At 41.8% G+C, this 12,219-nt stretch overlaps 2 protein-coding genes across 2 annotated transcripts in view; both read right to left on the bottom strand.

Moving 5' to 3' along the window:
- Positions 1 to 2,184, bottom strand: part of LOC110975301 (hyalin-like) — a 28,188-nt gene extending 26,004 nt beyond the window's left edge. The window contains exon 1 of the mRNA XM_022227678.2: positions 1,869 to 2,184. Coding sequence (XP_022083370.2) covers positions 1,869 to 1,956 — 88 coding nt within the window. The 5' untranslated portion in view covers positions 1,957 to 2,184. The remainder of the gene's footprint in view (positions 1 to 1,868) is intronic.
- A 542-nt stretch (positions 2,185 to 2,726) lies between these two features.
- elp6 (elongator acetyltransferase complex subunit 6) lies at positions 2,727 to 11,344 on the bottom strand. The gene is made up of 7 exons (XM_022227679.2): positions 10,972 to 11,344; positions 8,855 to 8,933; positions 8,275 to 8,345; positions 7,803 to 7,936; positions 6,949 to 7,132; positions 4,625 to 4,777; positions 2,727 to 3,821 (listed from the first exon to the last, which is right to left on the bottom strand). The coding sequence occupies exons 1-7, from the start codon at positions 11,020 to 11,022 to the stop codon at positions 3,690 to 3,692; spliced, it is 804 nt and encodes a 267-aa protein (XP_022083371.2). The 5' UTR covers positions 11,023 to 11,344; the 3' UTR covers positions 2,727 to 3,689.
- Positions 11,345 to 12,219: the final 875 nt, after the last annotated feature.

A 12,219-nucleotide genomic window follows, 5' to 3' on the forward strand; every position in this document is an offset into this window, starting at 1 on the left:
CCACATGGGGAGACCCTACGTAATACATGTACATGTATATTATACAATGGCCGTTTTGCAGTATTGTACCCTACTACGACACGTTCCCCCGACTTGTGATCACACACAAATCACACCTGTTCTTAGTTCTACAAGAATTTACTTCAGACGTTAAATTTGAAATCACAGTTTCTTATAAACTGACCAAAGGTACATTTTTCAAAAAAATGCTTTCTAAAAATCCCTTTTTACGGGAAACAGTTCTCACAGAAACACGATGAGAACTTTTCAAAACTTAGTGTCCTAGGGCTGCAAGGTATACATCCGTCAAAGTATAACTTAAACTGTTTTAAATGACATTCTAAAACCAAACAACGAAGCTCAATTTTCACCAGAGAGCGAAAAAAAAAAATCACACATGCATATAAATCTGTATACATTTAAACAGAAAACATGTATTCAGTTACAATGCAGGGGGCCGGGCACAAGGATTTTTTAGCCTGTTCTAAAACTGAATGTTCCTAGATGAGGAAATGAATACCATTAGAATACAGTCATATTTTTACGGTACATTTATTCGGTTCTGTGACCACATAATGTTCACCACAGTTTTCCATTTATGATTTGAATCATCAATGATTTCGTTTCTGTCTTTTTGAGCTTTCAACTTCTCCAGCTCATTGCATTCTGCAGTGCTTCGATCCGTCTTATAATGTGCGTTAGTATTCGTCGAGAATTTTATTAAGCCTACATAAGTATTTCTCAGTCTTAACTAATGCCTACTACTTTTCAACAGACCCATGGTGCAATCTTGCCCAAACTAACCAGCAAAGTAGATTATATGTATCTTTCCCATACCGACAAGCTGATTTTACTAATTCTACGTTTTGTGAGTATAAATCTCTGTGTGTGATTTTAGATTGTTTTTGTATCTGTTGTCATTTTAGGAGGCCCTCTCGACAGTGATGGAGTTCGCTTTTAGGTTATCCTTCGGCGGTGTTACCAAATGTTAATTGTTTAAGTCTGTTTTTTTTCACCTGGCTTTATACCTTGTGTCTATATTCCTTGAGAAATAATAAATGTGATGAAATGAAAGAGTTCCATATACGTACATCACTTGACAAACCCTTGGTGCACAAGCCTTATTTATGTGCCTAGCCTGAAAGGAATTCAAAGTGTTTTCTACAGGGGCGGATCCAAGATTTTCCAGGGGGGGTGAACTAAAAGTTTAAGGGTCGTGACCGTAAAATTAGGCAGGTTAGGTAACTGGAAGCGGAACTGTTGTTTCAACACTTTTGTCGCATTTATGGGGATGGATTCCTTCTTTTTTTCTTCCCTTATTTATTTGTTCATTTTTTTGTTAAAAAGTGGGGCGTGCGGCTATGCGCCCCCAACCCCCTGGATCCGTCCCTGCTCTGATTAAATGATTTAATATTTTCGCTGCTAAATTTGACTTTTGGGGGCAGGTTATCACTTTCTGATATCCTATAATTAACCGCTGCAAGGGAAAATGGAAAAAAATGTTGCATCCTGACTCTACTTCAGTAGTTGTGTACAAAGTCTATGGGAAGTGAAGAGAACAACAACATCGGTAAATGTTTCTCAGTCCAGGATTTGTGTCTTTCCAGCATTTCTGTAATGACTGACTTTTATTGAGATGATACATGTTCAGAAAAATGGAGTCAGGATGCAACATTTTAGCCCCGTACCGTATGCGTATGCTGCGTTTCACTTCAGTTAACACTAGTTACAGCCTACGGACTTGATCGATGCACACTGAAAACGCACATAAGATCCGTCTCTAAAGAGTTTGGGTCGTAGCCGACTGTATATGCCACGGTTCTTTTGACAGGTTTCACTGATGAAACAAAATTATCGTTTACACTTACTCAATCCGTTGCTCTCAACAGACGAGAATCCCAGGCACATGGTCAGCGCGATCAGCGCCCAGGAAAATGTTACTTTCCCCCACAACATCCCTGTCTCGACACTGGCAGTAACTTTGAAGAAATGGAGATAAAAATCCCTTAGAGAAAATTCCAAAACGTGGGGAAGACAAGCAAGATGTTTCGTAGTTTCCACTGTTCACGGGTCTCGTCTGATTCACTTGTGCATAAAGGTCGGCGGGGCTGTAGTTGGATGGCGCATATTTTGGAGATTGGGACCGCGGGTAGGGTGTGGGTCTTTTCTTATGCAGTGAAGCGGAACGCCCGGTGTGCTTGTGGGTGTGTGTGTGTGGGTGCACCTAATTGTCATCGTGCTCCCCCCCATCGGCAATAATTGCTTTAGACTTGCTGCCAGTCCTCCAGTCAATACTTAAAATATAACTGAGTCAAGTTTGTGACATACCATGCGTATTATGAGTGTTTGAGTTTGTCTCTGCATTCAATTGGGGACCTTGAACACTAGAGGACAATAATGTCCCCGATTGACAACTGTGTACAAAACAGATGGGTAGTCTTCCAATAAAGTTAAAGTACAAACAAAAGAGGAATAATAGGGGGTCCCCAGTTGCAGGCAAATACCCACTTGCGTGTGTGTGTGTGTGTGGGGGGGGTTCTTTGGGGGAGGCAAAAATTTAAACCTTTCTTATACAACCTTCCGTGGCCTCAGAGGTGTGAGGCTTCTTTTGGAGGATTCTACACGCTTCTGGAAAGCAGAACGAAATTAACCAAAAATTGCTTTGATTAAAGAAATGTGCTCCTTTGGGGGAACATAGACGCAGGGGAGGAGACATTCATCAGAAATTAAGTGATACACCATTAACAGAGGGGGGGGGGTTTATTGTGAGCTTTGTTGAAGTAAATAGGTGGTTTTTATCTCCTTTCAACTCTCCTGTGACACATGTGTCCAGGCTGTGGCTTAGTGTCTGTGCAGCATGGTCACAAACAAAACATTGAAACCACGTCTTACCTGAAGACCTTTAATTCATAAATGTCTCTTACAAACATGTACATGATCTTACAACACTAAAGTAACTGAAAGAAATAAATTCCTTTCTTGATGAAAAAAAAAACACTACATGCAATTTCCAATTTTCAATTGGAACCACCGAATCAAGCAACGAAAGGTGGGTGAGCTGCACTTTTTACTCTGTTCAAAACAGCTTCTATCCTGAGATTTAAATAAATGATCTTCAATTTGCTTTTCTCTTCAAAAGATCCCTAGGCTTCAAATCTTAATATAACCAGATCATTTTGAACCTGTGGCCACGCCAACATTAACACAGCAAGTGTTGTGCGGTAAAATACAGTCCCACCGCAACGGACCTAGTCTAACAATTTGCAAAATCCATTACACCTATCACTTTGCCTTTGGTTACAACTCTCTCCGCTGCGTACACTCTCTGCCATTTCATGCAGCTAATTTTCAAGTCAATGGTCCACAGTACTCCGAGTTTCAAACGAGTGGACAAGACTAATTCATCCATCCATTGTTCAGGTTACCTTTAGTTCACTCTTTTTTAGTGTGTTTAGTTGACTTTAACTCTAATTATCTATAGTTGTCACTCAGGCTTCAAGCTGGGAAAACCTTGCAAGTATAGGCAGAGTGCAGACTCTGATGCGATGCATGTGGAGTCACTGTTACGACTCTAGCAAATCAGGTCTCACGCTGTTAAATTTAGTAAGCATGAAGCATTTGATCACCACATGATGACACCGTGCTCTTTCTACTGGTGACCGACCAACTTGGTGTGCTCTCCCAAGCTTTCACAACACAGCAGACGACGTGCCCACGGCGAAAAAAGTCACCGACTTGTCCAGTATTTTGTACTGCAGTGTAATGTCCGGCTGGTTCCGGTTTGGTCTGGTTCCAGTGGGATCCCTCTTGCTGATCTTCAGCTGCATAAAACAAGTGGCAAAATACACACAGTTTGTTCAGATGTTTCGAACAAAACGAGCCTAAACCAGGAGACGCCTGAGTTTGCACTGTCCCTTGCTCTGATGCAGCAAGCTAATGACAAATGGATCAAAAATCTACGGTCACTATTGCCAAATTGTCATTGTTGACAAAACACCGTCTCCACACATCGCAGCTTGCCAACATCTGGCTGTAGTGGCCGACATGAAAATGCAACAGTAATAGATGACTGCTGAAATACCTCTTTGAAATACCGGCGACACACAATAGCAGGGTGCTGACTGATTTGGGTAAAATGTTTCCATATTCACCAACTTCAAACGAGCACCCTCCTTCCACGCCCACTATAACTCATACAGGCTAATGAGTGCTAACAGCTTCCCAGAAAAAAAAATGAGTTCCACGCTACTCAAAATTTCAACCACTGCTTCCCAATTTTTTTCTACTAATTGGACAGAGTTTGACTTCGTTGCCTTTTTCAGTTGGTGGTATGTGCCATATCCAAGGGGCCAAAGGGGTTCATTTTTTGGGTGGGGGGGTTACTTTACTTTTCTTACTTCCAAATTACAAATTTAATCTCAACCCTCAGAAGGCCACAAAAGGTTACACAAAGAAATTTCAGAAATTTTTAGTCCCAATTGGGTAGTGGATCCGCCCTTGGGTCTAGACAGGGTTAAGAGCCCAAAGGGTCAGGTGGAAATGATAACCAGGGAAGTGAGTGGGTGCCAACTGAGTGGAAAAAGTGTAATTGGCAATTGTTCTTAGATTAGAGACGATCACTTACCTGTCCATGGACATCCCTTGAGTAGCCACTGTCAAGACCCTGTACTTGCAGCAGACAGTGGGCTTGGTGTCTGAGCTGCGTGATTAGAGCGGCATTGCATTCATCATCGACATCAGTGTCATGGTGAACCAAACAAATGATGGTGGTCTCAGGCTACAAAGGAGGAAAAAAGAGAGGAAGGAGTGATAACACATTAAGGAATACCTGAGATCCAGCGGAAATATGACAAAAATGTGACTTTTAGGTTTATTGGGTTATTTAAGAGTTAAATTTGAATGCTTGGATTTTCAGCCTTTCATATTGCACAGTGCCATGGCCTAAGGCCATGTGGTTAACAGTATTGGATTTGCAGTCGGCGGGTAAATCCACAGGTTGCGGGTTCGAATCCAGCCTGGGGTCATGGTGCGTGTGCCCTTGGGTAAGGCACTTTGTCATTCGTGGCCTCTCTCCATCCAGGAGTAATTGGGAACCCCGTGAGGGCAGAGATGGTTATTAGGGTTGATTTAGCCGCTTTGCGCCAAATAGTGGCTGCATTGAGCTGTATACTCCCCAGGGAGCTGAGATGGTATTTGGAATGTTTCATGGGCCCAGTGAACAGGGGTAATAATGGTGTACACCGCTTTGATCTGTGTTAAAGGCGCTTGATAAATAAATACCTATATTACTATTATTATACATTACAAATTTAATTCAACAAGTCTACCTCCAAAAAGGGAATTTAAGCAGAAATGGCGCACTGGTACTTACAAAAATCAGGAAATTTGCATGGTAGAAAATTTCAAACCTTTCTGATTTCCAAAACCTAGGTATAATTTTAATTATTTTCAAAAATTCCTACAAAGGTCAAGTCCAATTTGAGTGAAGCAGCTTTTGAGAACTCAACAGTCGGGTGCAGTGTGAAATGTTAATGACAAAGTGCTGTTCCGTGCCGAGTTATAATTTGTTTTTGTTCGCGCTTACAGACTTTCAGGGAATATATGATGGGCGTGTACGATTATTCAACAGCACAGGATGTTTAGTACACTTGACAGAGGTTAGCGGCTGCTCACTGGATGTGGATACTTGCAGCGCTAGCCAGGTTGTGTGGGCAAAGGTCCAATTAAGGACGTAGACAGTGATCACTTTCATTTCAAACCACAAAACGAATAGAGGGCCTGCCTGGAGCGCCCTCCCACTGGACAGGGTTTGTTATTTAGATTCAATGACAATGAACGCACAAAAGGTTTACTCGAGTTTATCCTAGAGGAAGAAATTAATGCCCTTTAACGTGATGTCATACGCAGGCCCTCTGTTGCTGCTTTTGGTGTTTTCATGTGACAAAAGCTCACAAGTGATGTAACTGAAATGAACTACCAACACACAGTAAACAGATGGGTTAAAAAATAAAAGACAAAAGAAAATATTGTTGCAAAATCGCCAGAATGGTTTAAGTGCTTCCCAAATTCTGAGTAAGCATACAAATTATAATTGAGGCTCTATGAATTACTTTCTTCAGGCGAGAACTTGGAGATTACTAGGGTGATTGTTTCATTTATGATGATATTTTCCAGTTCTGGTTCTACAGTGTGTTGCATTAACTTCATCCAGTGCAGGAATAGTGTCATTGTAACATCATGCCTACCTTTGCCCTGTGTACGGCTTTGAGCTGAGAATAGTCACACGCCCATACTGCAGCCCTGTTACAAGCTACCAAAAGGTTGTTGTTTTACGAACCAATCAGTGTGCTATGGGTTAGATACGCGCATAAAGTTGGGACATACAGCGCATTTGCATTGCGGCTACATGTATATAAAGCCTGCCCATGTTCATTCTGGGGATGGTTCTCTACCGGGAGCTACCCGTGCAAGATCTTTCAAGACCAGTCAAGAATTCAAGTATAACTCTGGGGCAAAGCACTATGAGAGTAATCCTTAGGAAAGTCGATGATAATATGATTAGCCATCAAAACTTCAGTTATACAGTTTGGACCACAGTGCAATGCACGCTACCATTGTGAACTTTTAGCCACAAACAAGAGACTAATGCAAGTTTAACCTAAGTTATAGAAGGCGTTGTTTACCTGATGTTGGTGACTTTACAAGGACTGCAATAAATCATACAGACAGTGTTGTTTTCATGGTTGAGAGTAGCCCATTTGCCTCAAGACAATGGTTTCTTTCTGTCTCCCCCTTTGAATAAAAATTCCCTTGCCAACTCAGTACCCAGCTTCCGGCAGATATGGAGACTTAAAATTGCTTAAGTGAAGGCCCATGAAAATGGCAGGCACTGAGCCGGAATCGTTACAATATATATGCCCGTGTATCAACCAACAACTTTCCACCAACCTGAGAGGCCTGGCAGTAGTGCACGAACTGCATCACCTGCTGTACGCTCAGCCCCAAGGAAATAAGCACACTCAGGTCATCGATTAATAGTAACCTGGACCCAGTATTTCTCTGATCCCTCTGTTTAGGGGTTGAAGCATCTCGGATGACATGGTACAGAGGCTGTATGGTTGCTGCCTGATCGCTGTTGAGATCAACCAAATTCAAAAGACATTTTTAAATAAAAATCCTTTCAGTTGGCGCACGCCACTTTCTGACACTAGACTGCCATGCTAGTAGGGCAATATCTCGGCAACTACCTTACTATGGTTTTCAGCTGTCACATTGGTCTTTGTAAATATGTTTCTGATACCATAATTTCAATGGTTTAATCAATCACAATGCCCAACTGTGAACACAAATTGAAATAGATTTAAACCTTCTGCCATTGAGAAAGATTCTACTGGGATTGAAACATTACAGATTACTTGGAAATTTATTCACATAACCTTTTGTGCCCTTTCTGAGAGATCGGGATATATTTGGGTTATTTTCATGCTTCTTGGAGGCAGTGAAATGAAAAAGACTCACCATTTTCTTCCAAGAAGAAAATGGCTCCTATTCTGAGAGGCCTAAAGCCCCCTTTGCCCACCCTAGCAGGATCCACCCATGTCAGCAAGCAGTCTGCAGTGGTTTTTGTATTTACATTTCTGAAATGAAACTTAAATGATAAAGTCCCTCAGAAAAACAGTCTCCTATCTTCCAAACTGGTAAAGGAACTGTTTGGTTGTTTCCATCTTGGATGTGAAAGATCCCCTACATCACAACACACTGTGGTCACCAACTTGTTAACAGATGGCTACCAGTAAACTTACACAAGACACTGCAATGCAATTGGCTGACCAGCCTGGCTGCTGTCAGTCCCAGCATGCATCAGTTGCAGGGAGAACTCCAAACCGTTGATGAATGCCAGTTGGCCGGAGTCCCTCAGAGAGGCCAGGTTGAGCCCCTGCAGAAATGATCGAAAAGATGTGACTGAAAAGAATAAAAACTAGATGACAATTGGCAATCACTGCCAGAGGCCCGCAAAAAATGCTCCGATGACAAGAGTAATTTCAGAAAATGCAAAGTTTGCACTTTCAGGTCTCTGTTGGCAATGTACTGCACAGAACAAGAAGATCTTATTGAACATAATGGGTTTTGTCTCGTCTCATAATGTATGCTTCATCATCCTCTTGGACGGTTCTCTACACATCCCGAGGAGGGTGGTTATTTTGCCTTTGAGACAGATTCTTCCAGATTCGAAACACCCAGCCCTCTGACCTTTGCGAAGGGTACATGACTCACCAGCTTCTGTGCTACAGCATTATAATGGCTGAAGGATTGGGCCAAGGCTAGGAAGCAGACATCATGACCCGCTGCATGAAAAGGAAAATAAGAAAGGATTGAAGTCCCAAGTCTCAAAGCCAGAATGAGGAATATTCCACCATTCTCAATATGCTATAAAAACAAACAGGCATGTTTACTATCAACTATGTCACAGGAGAAAAATATGAATGTGTGACCTTCTGAGTACTAAATTTAAAATTTGTTTAAGTTTGTCATGGTGCAGTGGTGTAGAAGTATTGTTTGGCAGGCACAAGAACAACCTCTCCTTGGTAAGAAGTCTTGGCTACGAGAAGGGTTCTAAGGCAGGTGTCACCATTTCAAAGTGCGGCCAATTTTTCTTCAGAAAAACAAAGCACAAAATAAAACCGAGAACACAGCACAGTTTTAGAGAAATCGTTCGCATGATATACCCGCAAACCATACTTCTCTAATTAGATACCGAACTTGGCGTTCTTTCACATCTTGTTCTTACGGAGAACTCTGTTTAAGGGAAATGTTGAGCAGGGCGTGAATTATGACTTTCTAGATTGAATTTTACCTTTGAGGAATGTCGACAGGAAGTGGTGAACTAGAAAACTTCCATCAGTTAAAGAATCAGTTAAAAGAATCAGATTACCCTGCACAAACAGATAGGAAATTATTCTCAGCGAAGTGTTTTAAAAAAAACCTCAACAAGCGACACAAAACCGAAGGAAACAAACCGTGGCAGTGGGTGTGATATTTGTAAGAAATGTAAAGTAAAGTATAGTGCCATCTGGCACTGAATAAAATAGGAACAAGTTAATGCCTGGTTGTGATTAATATTGGAATAGGAGTTGGTCTAATTCATATGTTAGGCCTAGGTGAATTTGAAGAATTTAGTGTACCAGATTTTATTCACGCTTAACTCGCAAAAGGCTTAGTGAAGACAGCACCCTCCCCCACCCCCTTTTCAAAGCCTTCCTCTTTCTGGGCTGCTACTGGTCTTAAGGAGGTGTGCAGCCATGTTTTTCAAACACTATTAGGGTTGGCATTTGCACACTGTCACTGACTTATCGTCATGGACACATCAAATGGGAGGATCCTATCCACGTTTGATGGACAATGTCACTTCAGTTTCTACCCCTCGGGTAAGATTGAGCAACTCAAGCTTTAATGCTTGTGACATCAGGAAATTCACAAGTGCAGCAAGATATGGTGGCCCTAAAGGGACATAAGTTTCACGATTGTTCGTGAATTTATTCACGACTTCTTCCAAATACATTTGAGACATGATGAAATTACTCATGACTATTTGCAAATATTTGCGTGACGTTGTGAATTTATTCACAACTAGTCGTTAACATTTGTGCAACATCATAAATATTTTTTAAGACTAGTAGTGAATATTTTTTGTGACGCCCTGAATATTTTTCAAGACAAGTCGTAATTATTTTTGCGACATCATGAATACATTTCATAACATGTCATGAATAAATTTACTAGTCGCAAACGCAAAGGCGCAACCAGCAGAGCTATGGCTAGGTCTGTTGTCTGTGCATCTCTGTGTATTTCCAATCTGGTGAAGACCTACATGCAGACCTAGCTCTAGGAAACAGCTGGAACAAGCCGTGTAGAAGGCAAACCTTGTTTTTCTGAGCCATGTTGTTTCCCAATGCCCTTGTTTCTTTCTCAGTGCAGAGCTTCACTGTCCACTTGGCATTGCATGTGGACAACCATGCAATAGTACAAGTGCATGATCACTGCACCGCTGTCTTGTGCAGAATGCCCAAGGTGCTTATCATCATATATTTGCTGTATGTTATTAGCGTACTTACCCTCCAAGCTAATGGGCAAAATATTTACGACTTTTGGTGAAAAAAATGTACAACATCGCGAAAATATTCACGACTCGTCGTGAAAATAGTCGTGACTAGTCATGAATAAATTCACAACGTTGCATAATGTTTGCGACAAGTCGTGAATAAATTCACCATGTCACAAAAATATTCACGACGTCGCACAAACAATCGTAGTGAATTTTCAAGTCCCTTCAGGGCCACCATAGAAAGAGCAATTTTTACAATCTGCACCTATAAAACTCATCAAATACGTACCACACTCTTCATTCATATGAAAAATCTAGATTTCCAAATACATAAAACAAGCTCCAGTCCACTCTGTAAAAGAGACATTTATCATCTGAACGAGCTGTCTCTAATTGTTTGTAAAGCCACATTTCAAACTACTGTTTGAAACTATGTCACAACTTTTTTCATGTCGAGTTCTTACTTTACATGTATTTTAAGTGTCAGGTTTTTATTCTAAAACAGGCCTAAGCTATGGTTTCATGAAGTGGATTTAACAATTCAAAGAGATGATGAGGGAAGAGTTCCATATACAGATGTCAGTAGCCTTGAGAAAGCAAAACATGTCCAAAAAGTTCAATGTAGGAGGGAAAATACCAAGTCATTTACTCAGAAAACACTGAACTTTTCAGACCAGTGCAGTCTCATAGGGTTTGTGCATGGGGTATCATGTCAAGGGTGTCACGTGGTGTCCGTATATGGAACTCTTTCCACAATCTCTGACAAGTTCGATGGGGCAAATACATTTCTCATAATCACTGTGCTTGTCATGCTTGTAATTGACAAATACATTATGAATCATATTTATGCAAGTCACAGGCCTACACACCTTTAGCGGATCGTCTGCATCAAAACCAATATAACCATTCAGTTCCGACATCCTGTTTCACCTTCTTTCTCCTACTTAGTCGGCTGGCTGACACATGATGTTGGGCTAAGATCAGTATGAAACGCAGTTAAGGTTTTTTTTAGCCCGCAACTCGCATATTGTCATTTGCTACTGTAGGCTGTGTCGGAATCATTTGGACACGGTCGCAGTAACAGGGACGCACAAGAATGTGGAAGCAGCCTGCTTCTGCTAGGCTGAATACATTTCCATGAACCAGAGACCAGGACTTGAGGAGAAAAACGAGATGCACGGACAACGTGACATTATCTAGTGGGCGCAGCCATCACTTGCATGTTGTGCATGTACGTGCGCGAGTTCTGTTAAACTCTAGAGGGCGCTTTCCAGTAAATAGGCAGAAACTGCTTGGGGCTGCACCACTACAAATAAATTCCCATAGACTGCAATGATAGCCTAAATCCCCATACTTTGCAATAATTTTAAAAATACTCACAACTCTCACAGGTGTCCAGGCTGCACAGAAATACGATGATCGACATGTCCCCTTTCATTTTCCTTTCAATTTTCGGGGGGTTGACCAATGCATTTTTGAGAAATTTTCACCAGAAGCAGACCACCCCTAAGATGAAGAAAATGTCCCTGCCCAGAAAAGTAGCCATTTTGAACAACCATCCCTCTGCAAAACGGCCAAATAGTGCCATTTTCGGACCCAACTGCATCCAAATTATTCAGAATTTGAAGCCCAGAGTCCGAGCCAGGGATTCAGTGCCATATTTCTCCAATTCCTCAATTTCATGGCTCTCAGGACTCTCTAATATAGAATATTTTGAGTCTATAACTTTTATTAATGAGCTCGGCGGACATATTTAGGGCCTTTTTGCGAGGGTGCACCCTTGGGTGTCGGACACAATTTCGAGTAGACTCACCCTAGCAGATTTGTCCCTTGTGGCGCAATCTGATCCACTCTATAAAGTTCATTCATATGCAAATTCTTTACAAAGAGGTGCCCACGAAGCCCAGCACAACCTTATGGTGTTCTTCCGTCACACGTCGCGTCGTGCTGTCGTGCATCGCGTCGCCTGAAGCACGACGCGAGCGCGACGCACGACACGACGCACGACGCGACACGTCGTGTGCTGTCGCCCTTTGCTTCATGGTGTTTATAAAGGGCGCCTTTAATGTTTTCTTTCATTTCCTTCCCCCGACCCTTGCTTGCACAGTACATGCCGT

Source organism: Acanthaster planci, linkage group LG02 (genome assembly GCF_054643075.1).
Source record: "Acanthaster planci isolate LZ-2023a linkage group LG02, COTS_SCS, whole genome shotgun sequence".
NCBI lineage: Eukaryota > Metazoa > Echinodermata > Asteroidea > Valvatida > Acanthasteridae > Acanthaster > Acanthaster planci.